We start from the raw sequence: 25,342 nt of genomic DNA on the forward strand, positions 1-25,342 counted from the left end.
CCTAGCAACAGAAGCAAGTCCCCTCTTCCACCTGGAGGCTGTTACAGAGCAACCAGGCCCAGGGAGGAGGCCAAATAAACCAGGCACTTAAGAAAAATGCCCCTCGTGAAACTTATCGCTCAGCGGTGAAACTGGGGCGCCAGCTTGAGTGACAAAGTGCCACGGGTGCTGAGTCCAGACTGGGCTCCAGGGGGATCAAAGGGGACAAAGGGTGTAGGAAGGTTTCAGACAGGAGTTAATGCCAGTCTTGAAGTTGTGAAGACCCAGTGGGCACAGAGAGGGAATGAAAAAGAGTGAATAGAGGACACCAAGAGGGAGAAGAGGGGGCAGTCACGGGGGAGGGGGACATGGCGGAAGGGCGGGGCGAGGAAGAGGAAGGGAGAGAAGAATGAGCATGCGCAATCCACTGGGAGGATCCGGGTCAGGCTATACTTCGTTTCCGGGTCCCAGCGGACAGGAGTTGGAGAGAAGACGGAGAAGCTGACAAAGTGCAGGAGGAGGAAGAGAGAGAACAGGATCTCGGCCTGGAGGAAGAAGGTGGGGAGGGGGTTTGGAGCTCGCACTTCCTTCTAGAGGCCACTGGGCAGGAAGTGAGGGTGGAGGCAGGAAGTCCTGTAAGTCTGACAGGAAGCTGAGGAACAAAGGATCTCACCTGATAGCGTCAAGTAGGGTGAGTCCTCAGTGGAGGAAGCAGGTGGTGTAAGGGAGGTGGTGAGAGTTAGAGGCCAGCTGTGGATAGGGAAGACGAAGGCCAAGGACTGCCGGGCAGCTTTGGGACCTCCAGAGTTTGGAGACAGTGAGGGGACGAATATGCCAGAGAGGCCACACCTGGGGTCCTCAGTTACCGATGAACTGAGTCGGACACGACTGAAGCGACTTAGCAGCAGCAGCAGCAGAGAGGCCAGTGCTAAACCCCACTCCCAGTGAGCCTGAACAAGGAGTGGAAGGGCAAGGGGGCCAGTGGATTGAGGGCTCCTAAGGAAAAAAAAATGGTGGTGTCGTCTAGGCAGGATAGGGAAGAACTGTGGCCCTGATGGTGGAGTTTCAGGTCATCCACAGGATCCAAGAGTAGACCTGGGAGCCTTGAGAGTTTTGAGGGATAGAAACATATGGCCAGAGAGAGGATTGTTGCTAAGTCACGTCAGTCATGTCCGACTCTGTGTGACCCCGTAGATGGCAGCCGACCAGCCTCCCCCCTTCTTGGGATTCTCCAGGCAAGAACACTGGAGTGGGTTGCCATTTCCTTCTCCAGTGCATAAAAGTGAAAGTGAAGTTGCTCAGTCGTGTCCGACTCTTCGAGACCCCATGGACTGCAGCCCACCAAGCTCCTCCATCCGTGGGATTCTCCAGGCAAGAGTACTGGAGTGGGGTGCCATCTCCTTCTCTGGGAGAGAGGATAGTAGAGCTTAAAATTACAGAAGTATGTTCACCAGGAAATACATGCTTGGGCAATAAACCAAGTCTCAATAAATTTAAGAAGATTTTGCAACCATCCCCACAATTTAATTTGGGGACATTTCCATCACTCCAAAAAGAAACCCCGTACCCATTTTCAGTCACCCTCTATTCCCACCCTAAGTCCTAGGCAGCCATTCATTTACTTTTTGGCTGTATAGATTGGCCTTCTCTGAAGAATTCAGACAAATGGGATCACACAATATGCGGTCTTTTATGATTGGCTGCTTTTACTTAAGGGTCTTCAGTCTTGCAAAACACCTCCAAGGGAATGGTCAGCCTTTGGATGGGGTGTGTTCATCTCTATTCACAGGTGGGCAGGGACAAACTGTCTCTCCAAGAGTTGAACAAAGGCACTTTTCTGTCAAGCAGAGGGGCAGGGTCCTCCAGGGAGGCCATTAAGTATGATTATAATAATAAAGTGATAAAAATCAAGTCGAAACAATTTTGAACATGGAGTCAGAATTGGCTTCCTCCCTGCAAAGTTCCTTGAAGGAGGAAATGGCAACCCACTCCAGTACTCTTGCCTGAAAAATCCCATGGATGGAGGAGCCTATAGTCCATGGGGTCTTGAAGAGTTGGACACTACTGAAGCAACTTAGCAGCAGCAGCAGCTTTTAGTTAGCATGTTTTTCAGATTTATCCATGATGTACCTGTATCAGTAGTCTGCCCCTTTTTATTGTGGAATATCATTCCCTTGTATGGATATTCCATAGTTTATTTCTCTACTTATCAGTTGATGGACATTTTGAATTATTTCCAACTCTTGGTTATTTTGATAATGCTACTATGAACATTTGCATGTAACTCTGTGTAGACACATGTTTTCATTTCTCTTGGAAACAGCTGGGAGTAGAATTGAAGAATCCTATGGTAATTTTAGGAGAAACTGAAGAAACTGCCAAACTGTGTTACAAAGTGTTTGTACTATTTTACATTTCCACTAGCAATGTAGGAGGGTTCCCATTTCTCCATATCCTTGCCAACATTTGTTCTTGTCCATCTTTTAATATTATAGCCATTTTAGTGGGTGTGAAGTGGTATTTCATTGTGGTTGATTTGCATTTCCTTAATGATTTGCACTTCCTAAAAGCATTAAGCATCTTTTCACATACTTATCTTCTTTGGTGAAATGTCCATGCAAGTCCTTTGTCCATTTTTTGAGTGGGTTGGTTATCTTTCTATTACTAAGTTATAAGAATTCTTTATATATTCTATATAAGTCCTTTGTCAGATATATGCATTGAAAACATTTTCTGCCAATCTGAAGCTTGGATATTCATTTTTTAAATAATGTCTTTTGAAGGGAAAACATTTTCAATTTTGATAAAATCAATTCATGAATTTTTTCCTTTAAGGATTATGTATTAGGTGTCAAGTCTAATAAGTTTTTGCCTAACCCAAAATCAGGAAGATTTTTCTCCTTCTTCCAGAAGTTTTATAGAAGAATTAAGTTAGAAATAAAAAAAATAAGAAATGCTTTCTAAAACAAAAACAAAAACACAGAGAATTCCTTGGTGATCCAGTGCTTAGGACTGTGTGCATTCAATGCTGAGGGCCTGGGTCCAATCCCTGGTCAGGGAACTAAGATCCAAAAGCTGTGCAGTATGGCCAAAAAACCACCAAAATATGAAAATTAAACAATGCATATTTAAATAACTTATGGTTCAAAGAAGAGATATTAAGGGAAATTAGAAAATATTTCAGACAGAATGATAATGAAAACATATTTCCATAAACATGTAAAAATCAAACATTATAAAAGGGCACTTATTAAACACATGCCATGTGCATCTTCAGCTTCCCTGGTAGCTCAGCTGGTAAATAATCCGCCTGCAATGCAGGAGACATGGGTTCGATCCCTGGGTTGGGACGATCCCCTGGAGAAGGGAATGGCTACCCATTCCAGTATTCTGGCAAAGAGTCGGACATGACGGAGTAACATTCACTTTCACATGCGCATCTTCTCTTGCAGCTTTTTTTCCAGTATTTTTTTCCTCTTCTCCTTCAAGCTTCTCAAGAAGATTGTTTATCGTCAAGTATCTGTATTTTTCATGTGTTCATCTCCTCCCCCTTCAGTCCTCAATAGAAGGCTGTTTGGCTTGCAGTGTTCGCTCCACTGGCTTAGCCCTTACTGAGGGTCCCTGTGATCCCTGGTGCTAAACCCAGCAGAGATGCTTCAGTCTTCATCTCACTTGCCTCTTGGCAGCATAATGCTGTTCTCCTCCTATTTGTTTGGTCTCTCCTCACTCTGCATCATGTTTGTGTCTCTCAGAGGTCAGCTCAATGTCTTCCTTTCTTCCTTCTACATCATCTCTCCTTAGAGGAACTTGTCTACTGGCCATGTCTTCAATGACCATCCATATACAAATGATCTCATACATATATTCCCAGCCCAGATCCCTCCTCTGAATATCCACCCATAAATACAACAGCCTCCTCAAGTACCTTCTCTCCGCTATTCCCCATGGCCTAACTCAACTGTCCACATCCAAAGTCATGATCATGCTCTTCTAGCACAAATCCTCTTTTGAAAGTTCTTCTTTCAGTAAATGGTGTTATCTTCCTAGCAGCACGCCTAGAACCTGAGAGTCACCTGATATGTCCTTCTCTTTAAACGCCTATGTCCAATCTGTCACTACCTCTTTATGGATTTAACTACAAACATCTCTCAAATAGTCTGTCATTACCATCTTGTCTCCGACTAACCCCGTCTGGCAATGAAACTATGGTCTAGCCTCCTAGACAGTTTCCCTGAGCCCAATCCATCCCGGGGTCACAGAAACTCATTGCATCACAACCATGCCATGTCACTCTGTTTTGGTGACTCTCAAAAGAAAGATAAAACTATAATGTGGTTAAATACCCTGTCCCGATCTAGTCTCTACCCACTTTCTAGCTGCTTCTCTGAACCACACTCCCTCTTCTCTGTGTTTCATACAGTTGAGTTCTCTGTGAGTTCCTCATTTTGGCCATTTTTCCCTCTAACCACATAACCTTGGCATATGCTGGCTCCTCTGCCTGGCGTATGTTTCCCTCCCCTTTCTGCCATGTTAAGTCCTATTCAACCCCTCTCTGTCAAGCATCATGTTCACATGTCCAGCATGTTCCCTAACCACCTTAACATGGTCAAATGCCCAATTATTGTCAACCTCTATATTTCTTCTTAGCATCCGTTGCATCTGCAATTGTATCATTTAATTTGAGTGATGATATGATTTGGGTATGCTAGATTTTAAGTTCCATGAGAGCAAGAGGGCTTCCCTCATGGCTCAGATGGTAAAGAATCTGCCTGCAATGCAGGAGACCTGGGTTTGATCCCTCAGTTGGGAAGATCCCCCGAAGAAGGGCATGGCAACCCACTCCAGTATTCTCGCCTGGAGAATCCCATGGATAGAAGAGCCTGGTGGTCTACAGTCCACGGGGTCACAGAGTCGGACACGACTGAGTGACTAGCACACACCCAGACTTTAAGTTCCAAGGGAGCAAGAACCACATCCAGTTCTCTTCATTTTTGGATCCTTAGTGCCTGGCACAAAGTCTGGGCATGTAGTAGTGAAAAGGAGCAGGACCCTATGGGCCTTCCCCCACCATGCTTTCTGCCTGCCTTTTGTCTGAAGAAAACCTTTAGCCAAAGGATAAGTTTAGTCAGAGAACTAAGAAAATACAGAAGCAAAGGAAAACAATCCAGTAGGATAAAATAATAATAACTTAAGTCAGTAAGCAAAGTCAAGGATCTTTAGTTTCTTCTCAAGGGCTTTAGATAATATTTGAGCCATATCCTTGGAGCTGTGTTGTAGATACTGAAACCCCCACCAGGTGGAAGAAGTTAACTACATGAAGACCAGACTCTAGCCATGACATAAGATGCCACAGTTCCACGAATTGGCCCCAGGGAAATGGAAGCAAACTGACCCCAGAACTGAAGATTAATTGTACTGAAAATAATCAAGATGACACTGGTCAGGGATTTCCTGGTGGTCCAGTGGTTAGGACTCCACACTTCCACTACAGGGAGCCCATGCTCAATCGCTCGTCAGGGAACTAAGATCCCAAGATGAGCAGTGTGGCAAAACACCCAAAATGCTGGTCAGACCACTGCATGGTCAATTTCAAGGCGACTGTCAGAGCTGACTGTAGCCCCCTCCCTAACACCTATACAACTCTGAAGATCCCCTTTAAAAGCTCTTGCTCACTGCTTGTCAGTGGGAGGAGGAATGAGTTGGCCTATGGACGGGAGTCTGCCCTCCCTTTGGATACACACATCTGAAAAAAAGACAACTTTCCTTTCCACTAACCTTGCCTCCTATTGGCTTTTGAGCTCCGAGCACCTGGACCCACTTTCGCTAACAGATTTTGACGCAACGTGAGACTGAGCTCTCGCAACACCTGCCTCCTGGGGGTTTTCCCCAAGGGAAGCTGCCACCATGAAGACGCGCCAGGAAGGCTTCAAGGAGCCATTGCTCATGGCTCTCAGGTCCGGGGAGGAGGTTTGGGGGACATTCCTACCAGCTGCCAAAACCATTTGTTTCGGGGATCCTCCCTGTTTCTCCCCTGCTCGGCACTGGCCGCCAACATGCACTTTCTTGGTGGAACGGAAAGACACCTCAGGACGAGTTGAGGAGCTCCCAGACCCAGTAAGTCCACAGGTGTGCACCCGGCTAACTTCTCTTTTGAACTTGAAGTGCTATTTTGGCATTTTTGCCAACTGGTTCTGATGTATGTATGATGTTGAGGACTGTTTGTGTTGGAAAGTGTTTATTTGGGACTCCATATCCGTCATCCTCTCAGGGGATTTATGACAGTTCTTTCTGGTGTGTGAGTGTGTATTCTGTTTGTGTGATTGGTATTCTTGTCTTTGTAAAGTGAAAAATTCAGGTTCAATTCATTAGAAAGATTTTAGCTATGAAACTATGACTAAAGAAAAAAAAACGATTTTTTAAACACTGGGTGGCCACTAAGTGTTCTTTAAACTCCAAAAAAAATTGGTTATGATGAAAGTCTTTTATTTTTGCATATGTAATTAGAGAAAACTTTTTTTTTCTTTTCACAATTCTGACCCTGAGAGAAACAAAAATATGCTTAGGAGAAAGCTTGAAGTTAACTCTTGTCTTTGAAATACAAACACAGCTCACATTGAGACTTCAGACTTGGGTTATTTAGTACAATTTTATAACAAAAAGAAAAAAGGAAAGAGGGCTTAGCTTTAAACACAATAAATGCCTATTATTAAATACACATATTGTACCACATTAAAGAGAAATTGTGCTATGAAAAAAAATGTATGTTTTTAGAGGTTATGGAATATGTTCTTAAGTTTGCGAATCAGAAATGCTGGTATAACAGTTCAACTACTTGTTTCTTAGTTTTGTTAAGGCTTTAAAGGGTTAAAAATTGTAATATGTAAAAATGATAAGGGATACATTTCAGTATATAAAGCAAGTAGGATATGTGTTGTCTGCCAGAGAAAATATAAAGGATGGAGATTTTGTTTTTTTCCTTTGGCCCCACCGTGTGGCCTGCAGGATCTTAAGTTTTCACCAAAGATCAACCCTGTGCCCCTGCAGTAGAAGCTCAAAGTCCTAACCACTGCACCTCCAGGGAATTCTCTGGAGATATTTTTGTTGAAGGATAAAAGGAGAATAACTTTTGGGTGGGAAGAAAATTAGAAATTAAAATGGATATAGAAAATATCCTTTTCTGTAAAGAATCAAAGTCCTATGAGAAAGGAATTTTGGACACTTAAGACTGATTAAAATTAGATTGAATTTAATAAGGTAAATGAATTTTAACAGTGAGCTGATACAGGGAAGCAATTTGGTTTTCTCTCTGTTACGAGAACAGAGTTTTCCTGGAATATTGTGCTGCTTTTGATAACAGATCGTAAGTTTCTTTATCTAGGTAGCTTTGAGTTTTCCAGAGGGCCCCTGAGGAATCTCAGAGAAAAATACTGTTAAGAAATTGACAGAATTCTAATGGAAAGCTGTTGTTTTTCTTCTAATCATACTTTTGACCCCAATGTTCAGGATGGAAAAAATTGTTTAATGAAGTTATCACAGAGTATAACTACTCATGATGTGTATCATTGCTGCCTTTAAGTTTACTACTTAAAGCACATGTACAAGGTGTAAAGATTGGGTATAATCAATAAAATGTATGACCTATAAAATGCTTCCCTGTCAGCAGACCTCTCTATGCTTGTTTGTTACGTCTAATTAGTTTTCTCCCAGTGTGGATGACTAGATAAATATATAAACAAAAAGTTGGCCTAGCACCGAGGGACATGAATGGACCCAGAGCAGGCAACAACAGAGCGATTCTGGCGACAGTGGAAAAATATATTGATTATCAGTGCTTTTGATGGGAAAGGGGAAAATGGTAGAAGAAGTTTTCATGCATTGAGGTATGAGGGTCATTCTGGCTTATACATGATTTAATTTGAACTTTAGGCTAACCAGGGCTTTCCTGGTGTCTCAGACAGAAAAGAATCCATCTGCAATGCAGAGACCTGGGTTCGATCCCTGGGTGGGAAGATCCCTTGGGGAAGGAAATGGCAGCCGGCTCCAGTATTCCAAATAGCCGGCTTATGGCCTATTAGACATACATTGTACATCTGCTTTAACCATTAAGAAAATACATTCAGAGAATAATACAAAGATGCATTTTGATTATTATCCTCATCCATAATATGTCTACTAATTTTTAAGCGTTTATCCAGGCACTGTGACAAGGCAATCAGACAGAGGTCATGTTTTCATAATACAAAATACTGATGCTAAACTTGAGACTTGAGATTATTTCCAACTCTGTGTCCATTTCCCAAATTAGGCAGGACTGTGCCCCATTTCAGCAGGAAGGAACCAGAGCAGTCACACCCCACTGCCTCAAAGAATTGGGGAATACTGGAAGAGAAAAGGAACGAAAACCAAGTTCCTCCGCCAACTTTATTATTAACTTTATTGAAAACTTTTATCCCATTTCTTGCTCTGTATCTGTCTCTCCTTAATCTTGAAGAGTGTCAAAAGGGGTGGATTGAAAGGGAAGAAGACCCTATGGTCCCCAACCCCCCATGTCCTCTGCCTGCCTTTTGTCTGCAGAAAACTTTAACCAGTTTAATCAGAGAATTGGGAAAATACAGAAGGAAAGGAAAACAATCAAACAGGACAAATGATAAAGGTTGAGTCAGTAAGCAAAGTTAAAGACCTTTAGTTTCTTCTCAAGGGTTATAGATAATTTTCTGAGTCATATCCTTGGAGCTGTGTTGTAGACACTGAAACTCTCACCAGATGGAAGAATTTAATTACATGAGGACCAGACTGCAGCCATGACATGAGGTGCCACAGTTCCAAGAACTGGCCCCTAGGAAATGGGAACAAACCGCCCCTGGAACTGAAGATTAACTGTACTCAAAACAATGACACCGCTGAGACCACTGCACCACCAATTTCAAGATGACTGTCAGAGCTGACTGTGCTGTTTCTGCATGTAGCTCCTCCCTCCGCCTATAAAAGCTCTTGCCCACTGACTGTCAGTGGCGGGGGAGTCGGCCTGTGACAGAACTCTGCCCTCCCCCAGCGTTGCCAGCCTCTGACCAACCTGAACTCTTCATTGGCTTTAGGGCGGCGAGCAGCTGGACCCACTCGCAGAAACAGAAACCACTAAAAATATTTGTTGAATGAATAACTTGAGTCATGAAAAGGTCTAGGATGAAAACAGGGCTTGAAGTAGAGAAGACAATGGTGAAAGAAGACATGTCTTCAAAGAATAAAGGAGAATGAAGCAGGCAGTAAAGTGGCTGGGGCAGCTGGGGACCCTACAGACGGGTGGATGCACCCCGGGCGCGGGAGCATCCCCATACGGAGGTGGGTGGTCTGGAGAGTATAGCGTTAGGCGTGAACAAGAGAAAACAGGCTTCCCGGAGATTTGCCCCTTTGCCTGGGCCAGACTTTCTTCAGTATAAACAAGAAATGCTATTCCTAGTCAGTTTTCAAAGAAGGTATGATTTTTCTTAGGGGAAGGAGGAAGTTGCTAAAGAAAGCTGTCAATGAAAATGGGCTAGATGGTGTACCTTCAGGCTGACCACAGCATCTTTGAAGATCTGCTATGGCCCTGCTCCTGAGAAATGGATAAACTTCCACAGAAAACCCTCCACTCCCCTGAGTCTCACGCAGCACACCATTAGCAGTCTTTTTAATGCTGTATCAGACACAGAAAAGAAGACATCTGAGGCCTAAATGCAAATACTTTCCATGAAGACACATACCTTGGTCCATCCAGGAAACTGGAGGAAGGTGTCCTGAGGCAAGTCTGAGATCCCGCTGGGAATAGTGAAGTTACCCACATAAAAGGTCGGGAGTGCGTAGGTAGGGGGACTGTGTGCACGGGCTTTACTGTGGTAGCGCCTGTCACCGCCACCCCCGGTCCCCAGGTGACTGCGTACTGCATTCTCCATGTCCAGCGGGAAGATCTCCCAGTTGGTGAGGATTTTGGAATCAAGGGTCAGGTTAGAAACAAGACCCTGTAAAAGAGAAACAAGAGTGATGAGCTGGGGGTAAAGACGGGGGTGGAGAGAGGCTTCATGTGACTCTGTGTTCCAGCCGTGAATTCCTGGGAAAAGCAAACTGGGATATGAAACACCAACAGCACATGAAGCTCAAACTGTGTGTCCATCAGAGTGACGCAGATCTGGCTCAAGGCCAGAGCTTTCGACCTCAGATCCCCAGTCTTCAGTGTCTGGTTCAGAGACGTGGCCAGAACAGAGGAAATGATGGTTTCGAGGATGGGAGAGTGAACGGAGGTGGAGGGAGAATGCAAAGGAACACTTTGCCCACTGTAAAAGGACAGAAGGGTCTGTGACAATGATGGGGAGCCTGAGACGCATATTCTGAAGTTGCTCTATTTGTCCAGTGGAGGCAAGGGCTTGCGATGTCCATGGCACCAGACACTGCATGGAAGCCTTTGCTCGTGGCTCATCTGGCTTCCTCTTCCCAGCCTTTCAGGAGGGGAACTTTTCCATCCCAATAGGATCCCATATTTGTTGTACGACACCTCTCAATACCATGTCTCAATGGCCCAATCAGTAATTCAATAAGCGTTAACCATGCAGCTGTGTGCCAGGCTCTTTGCTGGGTCCTGGGGATTCAGTCAACTCACAAGAGTCCCCGTCACTCTGTGGGTCAGTGTGGCCTATGATAGCCAAGCAGGACGACCATTAATTAGTCTGACCACAAGGACAGTAACAGGAACATTTCTTTTATACTGGAGACAAAAGTGGCCCCTGCATGACTGTTCTCTAAGAGTGTCACTGCTTTGCTTTTGAGATGCCACCAGGAGGGTCAGGAGATAGCCCCAGACACCTGTCCTGTCGTGGGTGTTGCCATCATTCTGGAGGTGCAGGCTTCCTTCCTCTAGCACATGGTGAGCTACCCAAGGGGCAGCCTGTATCTCAACATCCTTGCCTTCCCCGAAAAGGACCGCATGGAGCACAGACACAGAGGATGAGCATAACAAACATTTACTGAACAATGCTCTCAAAATGTACATCAGAAAAACATACTTGGACTAGACGCCTAGGCACAGACTAACCAAGAGAAGTGAGAACAGTGCATGGAGGGACAGGCTTTCTAAAATTCAAGAGTTTGTCCACACCCAGAAAACAGCAGAACAAATGCTAAGTTGGCTCCGTTGGCATGGGAGTGCCTTTGCAGGCTCGGTGGGTTTTTTAAGCAAAGGAAAAGCATGGTGCAGTGGCTTCCTCCTGTTTCTTGCTAAAGGATGGCTGAACTCAAATGCAAGGGTTCTGTTTGCAAAGCTCAACTTTCTCATCATCTACAGAGGAAAACAGATCTTCAAAATAACTCAACTTCTAGGCTGCAAAACAAATCAGGTAAGTTTACTCATCAAATTTGGCAAAGGGGGTGTGCTTTTAAAAATTACTTCTATGTGGACTTGCCTGGTGGTACAGTGGATAAGAATCTGCCTGCCAGTGCCAGGGACACAGGTTCAGTCCCTGGTCCGGGAAGATTCCACATGCCTCAGAGCAACTAAGCCCATGAGTCACAACTTCTGAAGTCCCTGGACTCTCAAGCCCAGAAGCTGCACCTACTGAAGCTCCTAAGCCCTAGAGCCTGTGCTGCACCAGCAAAAAAAGCCACCGCAATGAGAAGCCCATGCACTGCAACTAGAGTTGTCCCAACTAGAGAAAGCCTGTGCGCAGCAGCAAAGGCCCAGCACGACCAGAGCAGAAAATCACTTCTACGTGAACAGGGCTGGAAGGAAAGAGTGTATGCAGGACAGTCTTTAAGTGGATTTACGGAAACTTCCCCAATGACTTGGGCACAGTTCTGTCAACCTTTGAGTCTCACTCCCAACAGGGAGGCTGGGCCTACCTTGAAATCCTTGATACATGAGCCATAGTTCACACGCCCCATATTCTCCACCAGGAGGTCCAAGGTCGCTCCAGCTTCCCCTGTTATGTTCAGGGTGATCACAGTTTCTCGTTCAAGGACTCCCTGGGCAACCTGTGGGTTCAATACCAAACGAGAATTAACTAGGGTGGGAGGGTCAGCAGAGGCAGTCTGCTCAGTCAATTCCACATTCATATTCCTACCTTGAAGTATCACCAGACTTCGGACAGAAATGCTCTGATGGCTCCTTTGCCCAAGTCCTCAGCCAGATGCCCAGGCTCCGGCAACCACTGCTTTCTTCATAGGAGGGTTGCCAGACTCAGCTCCCAGCAGGGAAGGGCTGAGGCTGATTTCCTTAGCTCTGGGTTATTTTCCTGTATGTCTATTTTAATTTTTTTTATTTTGTATTTATTATTATTTTAAATGTTATTCATTTATTTTTAATTTTTGGCAATGCCACAAAGCACACGAGATCTTAGTTCCTCAGCCAGTGATCAAACCTGCACTCCTTGCAGTGGAACCACAGAGTCACTGAACTTCCAGGGAAGTCCCTTATTTTTTAAATTTAATTTTTGTTTTATATTGGGGTATAGTTGATTTACAATGTGTTCATTACAGGTGTACAGCTAAGTGGTGCAGTTATATGTATACCTATCAATATATGAATTCTTTTTCAGATTCCTTTTCCATATAGGTTATTACAGAGTATTGAGTAGGCTGTGCGTCTATTTTTAATAGGGGGATGGAGACAGAAATTCCAGGGGAAGATTTCTAATACAGGAATCTCTTCATGTGCTCACAGCAAAAAAAGGCAGTAATAAAAAATAGGTTTTAAACTGCATGGAGATGGGACATAATAAGACAAACGAGATAAAATCAGAGGGTTAGGTGGAGTAGTTTTACTTCAAAATACCTGATATGATGCATTAACCACAAAGATGAAGTAATAGAATGAGGGGAAATAACAGGTATTTTAGCAGCAACATATTCCTGACTTTTTAAAATGCAAGATTCTTTAAAAAAAAAAATGTAAATCACTAAAACAACCCTCAAATTGGAATTTTAGAAATCACTGCCATACATACTCATAGTGTTTTAGACATACATACTCAAATCAGTATATATACTCATAGTGTTTTAGACATTTGTTGCCACTCAAAACCACTCATGACAATGGGATGGAAATATTTCCCTTTAAAATTGTCTCTCACTTGAAACTACCACAACATTGTTAATTGGCTATACCCCAACACAAAAGAAAAAGTTTAAAATCTGAAAAAAAAAAAAAGAATACGTAGTTTGGGAGACATGGGAGATTGCTGTGGAGAAATCGAAGAAGCAGGGAACTAGTTCTGATAGTTCTTGAGTAACCTTGGGTGAATCACTTCCCTTCTCGGACCCTTAATTTCTTTCCTTTTGTGTTGTTTTTGAAGCCTAGTTGATTTACAATGTTGTGTTAGCTTCAGGTGTCCAGCAAAGTGATTTCATTTTACATATTCTTTTCCATTATAGGTTATTGTAAGATACTGAATATAGTTCCCTGTGCTACAGAATAGGACCTTGTGGTTTGCCTATTTCATATATTAAAATCACTTCATTCTTTTTTTTTTTTAAGAAAAATAAAAATTTTTTTCTCAACAAATTTTCTTGGTTAGGAACAATCTTTCATGTGTTTATTTCACATGATTGTTTCAGTGAGAGGAATGGAACTCCTATAACGTTATGAAGCCAAAGTCTTTGTATCTCCTAGCTTTGATTATCACGAACAGCCCTTCAGAATATAACTTCTCATGTAGGATGAAGACCCTAAGTTAAAATGACTCATCTAGTGTGTACAAAACAGACCCTGCCATCCGGGAGTAAAGAAGACGTGAATGAGACAGTGTCAGTCAGAGGGGATGGCCCTGGACTAGGGGGACTAGGGGGTGACCAGGAAGTTCGGATGGACGAGGGGGCATATACCTCGGGCAGATGGAGTGCAGGTGAGGGTGCATCAGCCAGCAAGGGACAGCTCAGGAGCGTCACGAGGAGGGTGGAGCCTGGGGATGGGAAGGCAACAGTCTCCCTGACTGTCATGTTACTGAGGCAGGAGACAGATGGGCCCTTGGGTTGGACATCTGGCGTTTGTCAAGTGGGGTCAAACTGAAGACACTCCAAGGACAAAGCTAGTGGCAGAAGCTGACCTCTGCTGAAGAGAAGCGATAAGATGACCACTCCTGAGGTCAAGGGAAACTTCCCTGTCAGTACACGTGCAGGCAGGCTCCTTGGGGGTCACAACATGCCACCCCATGACAAGTGAGGACATGCACCCAGAGGCCTCTGCAGTGGGATCCATTTTAGCAAAAAGTTACGCACACAGGTTAGGGAAGGCCCGAGGACAGGTCAAGTGTGAAAAAAGAAATGATAATTGGCCAAAGGTACACAAAGACCCAGAAGGACTGTCTTATATAAGGGATTTAAAAATCACCTCTTTACTACACTCCTCATTCAGGACACCTGCTGTCCTCTCCAGGTGTGTATTTCTGCCTTGCTTCAGTCTTTTATTTTTATTTATTTATTTTTTTGTATTTTGGTCCTGCTGTGTGGCATGCAAGACAGTTCCTGGATCAGGGATCAAACCCAGGCCTTGGCAGTGAAATGCTGACTCCTAACCACTAGGCGGCCAGGTGCTGTTTCTTTGTGCGCTGCCCCCCTCACTATGCTGTGTCTCTAAGGATAAACTTGCTACCTGTTGTTACAGTTTTTGCCTCCTTGAAACATTCTTGCTTTCACACAGGGGAAAGAGCCAGGAGAACTTTGCCTGTAGCCCCTGGTGGCCCAGCGGCTAAGATTTCTGCTTTTCATTCAGGTTACCCAGGTCCAGTTCCTGGGCAAGGAATAAGATCTCTCCTCAGGACTGCTTACTGCTGTCTCTCTGAGATCATTACCAAGTGCAACCCACAACTCTCCCCCGCCGTGGGGGCAGACACACAAGTTCAAAGAGAATTCTTACCCCGTTCACAGAGACATAGGCCCGGTCATGGACGCCACTGGATGGCGAAGAGAGGGGTGTAGGGTCGCTGCAGTTTTCAGGGAGCGTTGTTCGGTACAGCACAAATCCAAAGTACTGGTTAGAGAAGGATGCAAGAAAAGACATCACTCTTGCAGTTCACCGTAGGCGAACGGGGTCACCCTCCATCCGCGTGAAAGCAACATTTCTAAAACTATAGGAATGAAGTGCTTCCCCAGCCTCGGCAAATATTCTGTCTGAAAGAAGGGAACTGGCTTCAGTTTTCAGATCACAGAATAACCATCACAGCAGCAAACTGCAAGGAAGCCTGGAGGCCTCTGTCAAACATCCCCTCCCCTCCCACAAGAGGGAACCAGACCCTGGAACGTGTTAGGTGATGTGCCCAGAATCAAAAGGTTACTGCTATTACCTCGAAAACCAAAACCAAGGACAACAAAAACAAAAGGTAAACAGCAACAGAATGCTCTGTAGAATATTCTCCAGCTTCTTGGGCTAAATCTGCTCTACCATACAAAACAAGAGTCAATCAGAAACTGTTTCAAGTGGAGGCGAGGGGGAAACAGGTGGCGAAAGACGGAGGTGGGGGCGAAATGTGCCTCTCAATGTGCCTCAGAAAGTACTTTGAGATGCTGGGACCCCTGGTCGGAAAGGAAGCCCCCAAACACCAGCCTGGGTGAATGGCTTCCTGAGTGGTCATTAGCTGGGAGAGCTGGACAAATCAAGTCATACAGGAGAATCCAAATGGAAACTCATCAGGAAAAACAGTTTCCCACTCCTCAGCCCTCAATGCAAGAAAGTGCAGCCCAGCAAAGGGGAGGGGTGATATGCGAGAGCGGAAGGAAAATGCTAGCCCATGTTCCTGTGTTGCAGGAAAGTGCTGAACTCAAGAAATGCCACTGTCATCACCCAAACCTTCAAGCACAAGGATGCCTCCCTTCCAGACCCCCAAATCCCCATCTCTTGTTTCTTTTTTTCTTTTGAATGGAGCAGAGTGGTGAGTCCTAGCTCAGAGACTAGGGGTTTCCAGGAGGGGAGCAGAAGGTGAGATGCTCCCTGCAATGGCAAAGTAGAGAACTCCAGGGTCGGGGCTGATGGGGAGGCAGCTGCAGGGGTACCAAAAGCTGCACCCCACTCCCTGGAGAGGAGAGGTTTGCTGGAAGTAAATCTTCTATGGCCTGTCCCAGATCTGAAGCAGTTAGGGCCCAGGAGCCACACGTGATCTGAGACAACGGCCTTGGCCTAAAGGTGAGAGAGCAGAAAGGGGCTGAGAAAAAGCAAGGAGACTAACCTGGGATCCACCTCCCAGGTTCCCACTGCTCTGAGCTGTGTCTAATCTGATGTGCTCCGACCCTACTCGGTGGAGAGGACAGGTAAATGGAGACATGGGTGTACAACCAGCGTGTGTTAGAACCAGAGAAAGAACACTACCCAGCGCTAACAAAAAAGTGAGGGGGAGCTTAATTAATCATTTTTATATATCACAAAGCAGTAATGCTGGGGTGAAATCACAAACGTAACAATAGTAACTGGAAGCAAAATAAGCTAAAGCAAGATCAAATGTGCTGTTATTATATCATCCTCCAGAAGGTGAGCTCCTCAGAAAGTCAGAAAGGAGCCCCTAGATAATTTTCCATTTCAAAAACCAGAGCTGAGATCTTAACTAAGTGATCAAACAGAACACTGAACCAACACCGAGTGATCCTACTACGGTACCCTGAGACGAACACACCGCTGCTGTCGTGTGTGTGCCAAAGATGTCTCACTGAATCTAACCGGTGAGGCGTGGTCTACAAAACTCAGAAACTGTCTGAACTCTTCAGACATGACCATGTCACGAGAGAGAGGAAGAACAGACTCAGGAACTGTTTCAGATGAAAGCAGACTAAATGCAATGTGTGAGCGTGGACTGGCAACTGGACTGAAAAGCGATACGCTATAAAGGACATTACTGGAATAAACTGGGATACCTGATCGTAGAATGTATATTAGATACTAGGACTGTATCCATGCTAGATTTCTTAAGGGTGATCATTATCTGTGATCATGTAGGATAATGTCTTTCTTAAAAATATATGCTCTAATATTTAAGAGTGGAAGTGTCATGATGTTGACAACTACCTCAAATGCTTAAAAAAAGCAAAAAGCAGCTGACTCCGAACCATACACACAAAGAGAACGCAAATGAAGCAGCTGTTAACACTTGCTGGATCTGTGTTAAAGCTCTATGGGTGTTGTACTATTCTTGGAAGTTTTCTAACATAAAAAGTTGGGGAAATTTTACAATAAAGATGGAGCTGTGCCTGGAGGTTAAACACACACACACACACACACACACACACACACACACACACACACACCCCGCCCCGTGTACTCTGTTCTTTTTCTCTGCAAAGGCAGGAAAAAGAATCTCTAATAACCTAATCTATTAAGAACACAGTCCCTATGTCTTGGAACTAAGAACAAATAACTGTCTTTTTTTGAGTAATAAAACAGTGGTTTTACTCTGAAACCTAATAAGATTAATTATATCAGACATATACTCAATGTATAACCTGCACAGAATTATGCTAAAGCAGGTTATTACCTATGATAAGAAATGGGGGTGGGGAGAACAGGAAAGATCAGCCACAGAGCTAGAGCCTGGAGATCCGAGGTGATTTTACATGGGGTCTGATTTATCTGCTTACCATTTTGGTCCCTGTGTTCAGAACAGGTAGTGTAGAAAGCACATATTTTTGAGGGTAGAAAAAAGGTAAAGCATTACCTCTGAAGCCCTACCTGTTTCACATCGATAAACGTCAAGGGATAAACGCTTTTTATGGGTCCAGAGGGACACAGGATGTTGAGAGCATCCTCCACTGTCTTTAACTGGAAAGAAACAAAAGCAGCATTCACTCATTGTCACCCCTCACTTAATCACAGTAGAAATAATGTCATCACCAGAGACAGCAGATTTGCCCAAACCCCTAAATAAAATGAAATGGTTTGAATTCCACTCAGGGCTGTCCCACAGTCATCTTCAATCAATTCTATCCAGTCCCTAAATCTGGATGAAAAATAACAGATGATATTGTAAAGAGTTTTAAACATACCTATTCGCAATCACAACCTCCTGTATAGAAAAGGTCCGTAAAATGCATGAAAACCAAGGCTCTGTGAAACCTCCCCACCACCTCCGAGTGAAGCAGCCCCAGCTGTGCCCTCCTCTGAGCGTGTCAGCAGCATGTTCCCTTGCACTTAAGGGATCACCTTGCACTTGTTGACCCCACTGCACTCCATGTGGGCAGTCAGCTTCTTAAGACCAAGTTCCGTACTGTGCTCACCTCCAATGTCCAGCACATAACAGACACCCAATTAAAACTTTTTATATTCAGCCTAAATGACTGTTTTCTTGTAGCCCATGATGTTTACTCTGATGCACAAAACAACCGTGGGTGCCTCACCAAACTCTAGGAGAGACCTCCCTTTACCCACACACCTCACTGAGTCTTCACAAAAGCTGGCAAGGACGGCAATACTGTCCCTTGTTAGGGAAGAAGAAGGAACTGGGGACTCAGGATTTCACTTGAGTCATGGCCCAGATGGGATGTGCAGTTAGCTTTGGCTTCAAACCCAGGGCTTTTCCCAGCATGAAACTGGTTAGGAATTTTATAAACGCTTTTTAGAGCTACCTCACTGATAGGTAGCATGGAAGAAAAAAAAAAATCTGTTAGGTACAATCCTATCAATTCAGCTAAGTGAGTGCTTTCCTACTTGGACAACTAAAGGAGCTCATGGTCAAAACTTTTATCCTATATAACTATGATCTACATAAACTTCATTCAGTATTTTAAAAAATTAATTATTCATTTATTTGGCTGCACTGGGTCTTGGTTGCAGCATGTGGGATCTAGCTCCCTGACCAGAGATCAAACCTTGGGCCCCCCATGTTGGAAGCATAGAGTCTTCAACACTGCACCACCAAGGAACTCCCAAACTTTACACAGTTTTATGTCAATTTGCTGTCTTCAATCCTGTATTTAGTTTCTGGTCTCACAGTTCTCCTTCCTGGTAAACAGAATGTGCTTTGGTACTAAGGTTAGCAATATTGTTTAAAACATTTGCAGTTATTTTCTGTTGCATAAAAATAAACTTTTCACAGCTTTTTTAAAAAGACGCAAACCAAACTTTTCCTAAAGTAGCAGTAGCAATGAAAAAGTAGAAGGTACTCCCTTTACAAATGTGATTAAAGTCTGATTAATCTAAAGCAAGATTCCTATCAGGCAGAGAAACCACATTCTTTGTAGAATGTAACACACATATCTGACACTAGGTGGAAAATGTTACAAGAGCTCAACCAAACATCAAAGGGCTTCACGAATGGAAATATTATACAATCATGTTTGGCATTTTGCTTAAAGATAAAAACTTATGATGCTATTTTAGCATATCAAGATTCTTAAGAAATGTGTAACTTTTTTTTTCTTGTTAGGTAACCGAGGTAGGAGTTAGGGATTATCAGAGGGGAAAACCTGAAGATGGTCAAAACAAATTGCCTTGGGCTTACGTCACTCCTATCAAACTTAGCCTCTCCTCTTTTTCTCTTTTCCTAGAAGAAAAAGCTCTTCGCTAATATTTATGATTCGTTTCTGTCTTTCCCACTCGATGTCCCAATTACCATACAAGCCACAAGCTATGAAGGCAAGATTTTTCTTTTTCTCCTGAAGACATGATTTTGAGATGGAGGGCAGTGTATAATTTAGAGTTAATGTTCGTGGCTTTTGAGAACTGCTTTTAGAAAAGGAGAATTATAGAAACGAATGTCACTAGCCATAACAGTAAGGTTACATGTTATTCCCACAAGGGCTCCTAACGCTGGTTTTGACACTGATAATGGAAACAAAATGATCTAAGAATGCCCACTCACTCCTGACATGCTCACCCTGTCAGCATCACACAGCATCTCATGGCCTGTGTCCCCATTTTCCCAGAAACATCACCCACCCCATCAGTCTCACAGAAAACAAGTTCACAAAAATATAAGGAACCGATTGCCAGGCGTAACACTTTGACTCATGACTACTGAATTCCACTTCCTCACTCTTAATGTTTCTGTCAGTTTTTTCTTACCTTTTTCAGAGCAACTTTTCCATATGCAAACTTTGGTGTGGATGGGGGGATAGGACCTTCCGGTACTTTTGCAAACTATAAACCACAGTGGAAAAAAGAAAAGAAAAACGGCTGTTAAACTCTCAGAAACACATCTCTACAATTCATGTTTCAAAAGAATGATCAAAGATTCAAATAGTGCCAATGATTTTTGGAAAGACAAAGGAACCAAAAACTCCCTCCAAAACAGAATTCTAAGCACACGTCTGTCTATGTCTGTGCTTTAAGCTCCAGGAATCATTCAAATAAGTATAGAACAAAACACCTGAGAACAGAAAGTGGAAACAAGTAGACTAACACAACATTGTAAATCAGCTATCAGTTCAGTTCAGCCCAGTCGTGTCCAACTCTCCAACTCTTTGCGACCCCACGGACTGCAGCACGCCAGGCCTCCCTGTCCATCACCAACTCCCGGAGCTTACTCAAACTCGTGTCCATTGAGTTGGTGATGCCATCCAACCATCTCATCCTCTGTCGTCCCCTTCTCCTCTTGCCTTCAATCTTTCTCAGCATCAGGGTTTTTCCAATGAGTCAGTTTTTTGCATCAGGTGGCCAAAGTACTGGAGTTTCAGCTTCAGCATCAGTCCTTCCAATGAATATTCTGGACTAATTTCCTTTAAGATGGACTGGTTGGATCTCCTTTCAGTCCAAGGGACTCTCAAGTCTTCTCCAACACCTCAGTTCAAAAGCATCAATTCCTTGGCGCTCAGCTTTCTTTATGGTCCAATTCTCACATCCATCCATGACTACTGGAAAAACCATAGCTTTGACTAGATGTACCTTTATTGGCAAAGTAATATCTCTGCCTTTTAATATGCTGTCTAAGTTGGTCATAACTTTTCTTCCAAGGAGCAAGCGTCTTTTAATTTCATGGTTGCAGTCACCATCTGCAGTGATTTTGCAGCCCTTCCCCCAAAATAAAGTCTGTCACTGTTTCCATTGTTTCCCCATCTATCTGCAATGAAGTGATGGGACCAGATGCCATGATCTTCATTTTCTGAATGTTGAGTTTTAAGCCAACACTTTCACTCTCCTCTTTCACTTTCATTAAGAGGCTCTTTAGTTCTTCTTCGATTTCTGCCATAAGGGTGGTGTCACATCCTGGAACGTGAAAGTGGGCCTTAGGAAGCATCACTACAAACAAAGCTAGCAGAGGTGATGGAATTCCAGTTGAGCTATTTCAAATCCTAAAAGATGATGCTGTGAAAGTGCTGCACTCAATATGCCAACGAATTTGGAAAACTCATCAGTGGCCACAGGGATGGGAAAAGGTCAGTTTTCATTCCAATCCCAAAGAAAGGCAATGCCAAAGAATGTTCAGACTACCACACAATTGCACTCATCTCACACGCTAGCAAAGTAATGTTCAAAATTCTCCAAGCCAGGCTTCAAAAGTAGGTGAACTGTGAACTTGCAGATGTTCAGGCTGGATTTAGAAAAGGCAGAGGAACCAGAGCTCAAATTGCCAATGTCCGTTGGAGCATCAAAAAAGCAAGTGAGTTCCAGAAAAACAACTACTTCTGCTTTGACTATGCCAAAGCCTTTGACTGTGTGGTCACAATAAACTGTGGAAAATTCTGAAAGAGATGGGAATACCAGACCACCTGACCTGAGAAATCTATATGCAGGTCAGGAAGCAACAGTTAGAACTAGACATGGAACAACAGACTGGTTCCAATTTGGGGAAAGAGTACGTCAAGGCTGTATATTGTCACCCTGCTTATTTAACTTCTATGCAGAGTACATCATGAGAAACGCAGGGTTGGATGAAGCAAAAGCTGGAATCAAGATTGCCAGGAGAAATCAACTATACACCAAAAACAAAATTTTTAAATGCTGCCATTAAAAACAGTGACAACAGGGGCTTCCCTCGTGGTCCAGTGGTAAGGAATCTGCCTGCCAATGCAGGAGACAATGGGTTCGGTCCCTGGTCTGGGAGGGTCCCATATGTCACAAAGCAAACAAGCCCATGCACCCCAACTAGTGAGCCAGTGTCTAGAGCCCAGGAGCCACAACTACTGAGCCCACGTGCTGCAACTACTGAGGACCGTGCTCCCTAAACAAGTGCTCTGCAAGGGAAGCCCACACCACAACCGCAGAGTCGGCCCTGCTCTAGAGAAAAGCCCTGCAGCAGAGAGGGTCCAGCACCACCAAAAGGAGAAACAATTATTTTTAAAAACAACAACAAAAACTGAGATCTGAATTAGGAATGGGGTAAAACAAAAGAGCAAAAACAAGCAGAGAGGATGAAAGTGACGAGTGGAGAGGGAAAAAAGGGTACACGGCAAAACCGACTCTGAAGGGAGGGGCGAGTCTATAGTAGGAAAAGATGCTGTTTGCAAATTAAATCTTATGAGTAGATTAAAGTTTTGTGTCAATGTTAAATTTGCTGTGGTTATATAAGAGAATATTCTTGCCTATTCTTAAACAACATACACTGAAGTACATAGGGGTCGAGAGTCTTGATGTCTAAAACCCTCCATAGGTTTAGAGAGCATACGGGCTCGGCGAGGGGCAAATGGTGACACAAACGTAGTGAAACATTCACACGGGTGAATCTGGGTGTGGAACACACAAGTGTTTGTCCTGCTATTCTTATTCTTGAAGCATTTCTCTAAGTTTGAAATTATTTTTAAATAAAAACAAAACCTTATTAAATACATACATACACAACTTATATTAATGTCAGAAGATACGGGTGTAATTCCCAGGTCTTAAAAAAAGTTGGTGTCCATCTGGAATCTCCAAGTATTAATAGGTTGTATTATGATCTGTCAGGCTCTTAGTTCTTTCCTTCTTTCCCCGCCCGGCCCCCACCCCACCGCTGGCTCTCAGCTTCCCTTTTTAAAAGCAATTTTTAAAAGCGTAGTAAAACGCAGTGGTTTCCTGCAATATTCTTTTAGTTCTGTTCTTCAGAGGAAACCATTTTAAAATCATTTCACTGTTTCGATTTTTGCTTCTGTTAGTCTCTAAATTTATCTGCTACTTCTTGTTTGAGCAACTTAAGGCACGATCATTTATTTCTTTAATCCATGGGATGTAGCTCAGTTGTACTCTTCAAATATCGCCCTTTCTTGCCAATATGGTTATGTCACCATTTTTCTCTAGTGGTTATCTTTGTAGCTTTAAATAATACCCTATACCTTTATTTCTTAGTTCTTACCGACTAGGACATTATCCGTTGTCTCCACACATTTAAAGATAAGGCTGTCTGCATCCTTCCCCTTAGCTCTCCTCTCCACTCCCATCTCCAAACCATCAGCTGTGCTTTTTAAATGTCAGGGTTAAAGGTCTATCCTATTAGTCACAAGTCCTCCCTTCAAGTGTACATTGACCTTATATTAAAATTAATCACCTGTGCTCACATTATTACGATTCTATAAATACTGCTCTCTGCACAGCTACATGGCCGGTATGTACCAGGATGGCATATTCTCTCTCCTTGCAGACGTTATTTTTCTTTTCTCTTCCCTGGGGTTTCTAATTGCCTTTCTTTTTTCCTCTCTGCTGTTCGGTTCACACGGTGCTTAGATGGTTCCAAATTTCCAAAGACGGTATCAAGTTTCTTCCAACACTCTTTTCTCTCCTAGAAATCCTCCTACTGGGACCCTCAGTCTTCTGCTCCAAGCGCTGAGAGTCCACGATTATTTTCCTACTTCATTTATTTATGGCCCCGCTGCACCGCTTGTGGGATTGCCGTTCCCTGACCGGGGATCAAACTCTTGCTCCCTGCATCAGGAAGTGTGGAGTCTTAACTGCTGGACCACCAGGGAAGTCCCTCAGGCTCTATCATTATTCTGGCTTTTCCCTCCTGTTTCTAGAATCTCATGACTTCCTCATTTCACTAGAGCAATCTCAAGTTACTTCCTAAGAACTGGTACATGGGAGGGAAACTTCCTGAATCTTTGAATGTCTGAGTATGTCATATTTAGTTAGCAATTTGGATAGGTATAGAATTCTATGTTGAAAATCATCTTCAGGACTTCCCTGGTGGTCCAGAGGCTAAGACCCCCAATGCAGAGGCCCCGGGTTCAATCCCTGGCCAGGGAACTAGATCCCACATGCCTCAACTAAGAGTTCGCATGCTGCAGCTAAGACCCAATGCAGCCAAATAAATAAATATTTTTCTAACAAATCATCTTCCCTCAGAATGACCAGGGTGCTGTTCAGCGTCCTCTCTCACCTGCTGTGGCTCATGCCAAGCACATTCCTGAAAAAGGTGACCAGCTTTTTCTCTCTGGAAGCTTGTAGGTTATTTATTCCCAATATCCTAAATTTTTGTAAAGATGCATATGGACACACACGGTTTTTACATTCATTGTGCTAGGCAACTCGGATAGTCTTTTTTTATTTTGGAGAAAGTTCTATATTATTTCTTTGATGTCTTCTTTTTCTCCATTTCTCCCCTTCCTTATAAGTAACCTGCACCTCCCAGATTATTCTTCTATGTGTCTCATCTTTTCTTTCCTGTTTCCATCACCCTAATTTCTAGGATATTTTAAAAACTTCCAATAACTTTTTCTTGGTCTCCTTTATCAAAGTAGTCTCTTCTTATTTTATCGATGCAATATCTTCTCAAATATCTCTGAAGGATACAAATTTGAGAAGGTTTGCTTTGTTTTGTGTAAGATCTGTCCTGTGGATTCTCTGTTGCCTCTAGGGTTATTTTTCTGTTTATTTCCTCTTGGTCTTCCTCCTCCTGGGTGCAGTTTTTCTGGATTTGCACAAGCATCTGGCCATCCTCCTTAGTTGTCTATTCACATTTAACGGTAATGCAGATGAATGCACTCGCATTTGCACACTCAGCTTCTATGTGCCAATCCTGTTATGCATACAGGAGCCAGGCTTGTCCAGTGGGGAGCTTTGTTTTAGGATGATTTCACAGGGAATCAGACATAATATGTGGGGTCTTTGCTCTGGGGCTGTGCACTTTTTTTTTGTTTTTTAATCTTCCAATTTTCTGGCTGGTAGAAAGATGCTTCCCTGATGGACAGTTTATTGGAAAGTGGAGTGAAGGAGTGAAGGATCTGACAGGGAATACGTAGAGTTTCATCAGCCTTTCCACCCTGCCACCCCTGATGTTTAAAAATCTTTTGGCCATGATACATGGCCTGTGGGATCTTGGATCTTTGTTCCCTGACTAGGGATCGAACACCCACTCCCTGCATAAGGAGTGCAGAATCTTAACCACTGGACTATCCAGATCTTCCATTTTCAGCTTTCATTTCCATCCTTTGTCTTACTTGCATTTCCAAGACCCCAGCTCTTCTTGGTTCTTTAAGGTCAATCTACCCCCTGTTCCCTGTTCCTATAACCCTCTTC

At 43.6% G+C, this 25,342-nt stretch overlaps 1 protein-coding gene across 1 annotated transcript in view; it reads right to left on the minus strand.

Moving 5' to 3' along the window:
- The window catches only part of GLB1 (galactosidase beta 1), a 102,905-nt gene that overhangs the window by 11,052 nt on the left and 66,511 nt on the right, over positions 1-25,342 (minus strand). Inside the window, exons 11-15 of the mRNA XM_068981819.1 lie at positions 19,982-20,056; positions 17,651-17,740; positions 14,855-14,968; positions 11,845-11,976; positions 9,720-9,974 (exon numbers count right to left, since the gene is read on the minus strand). Of these exons, the coding sequence (XP_068837920.1) occupies positions 9,720-9,974; positions 11,845-11,976; positions 14,855-14,968; positions 17,651-17,740; positions 19,982-20,056 (666 nt within the window). The remainder of the gene's footprint in view (positions 1-9,719; positions 9,975-11,844; positions 11,977-14,854; positions 14,969-17,650; positions 17,741-19,981; positions 20,057-25,342) is intronic.

This window comes from Capricornis sumatraensis, chromosome 10, assembly GCF_032405125.1.
Source record: "Capricornis sumatraensis isolate serow.1 chromosome 10, serow.2, whole genome shotgun sequence".
In the NCBI taxonomy this organism is placed as follows: Eukaryota; Metazoa; Chordata; class Mammalia; order Artiodactyla; family Bovidae; genus Capricornis; species Capricornis sumatraensis.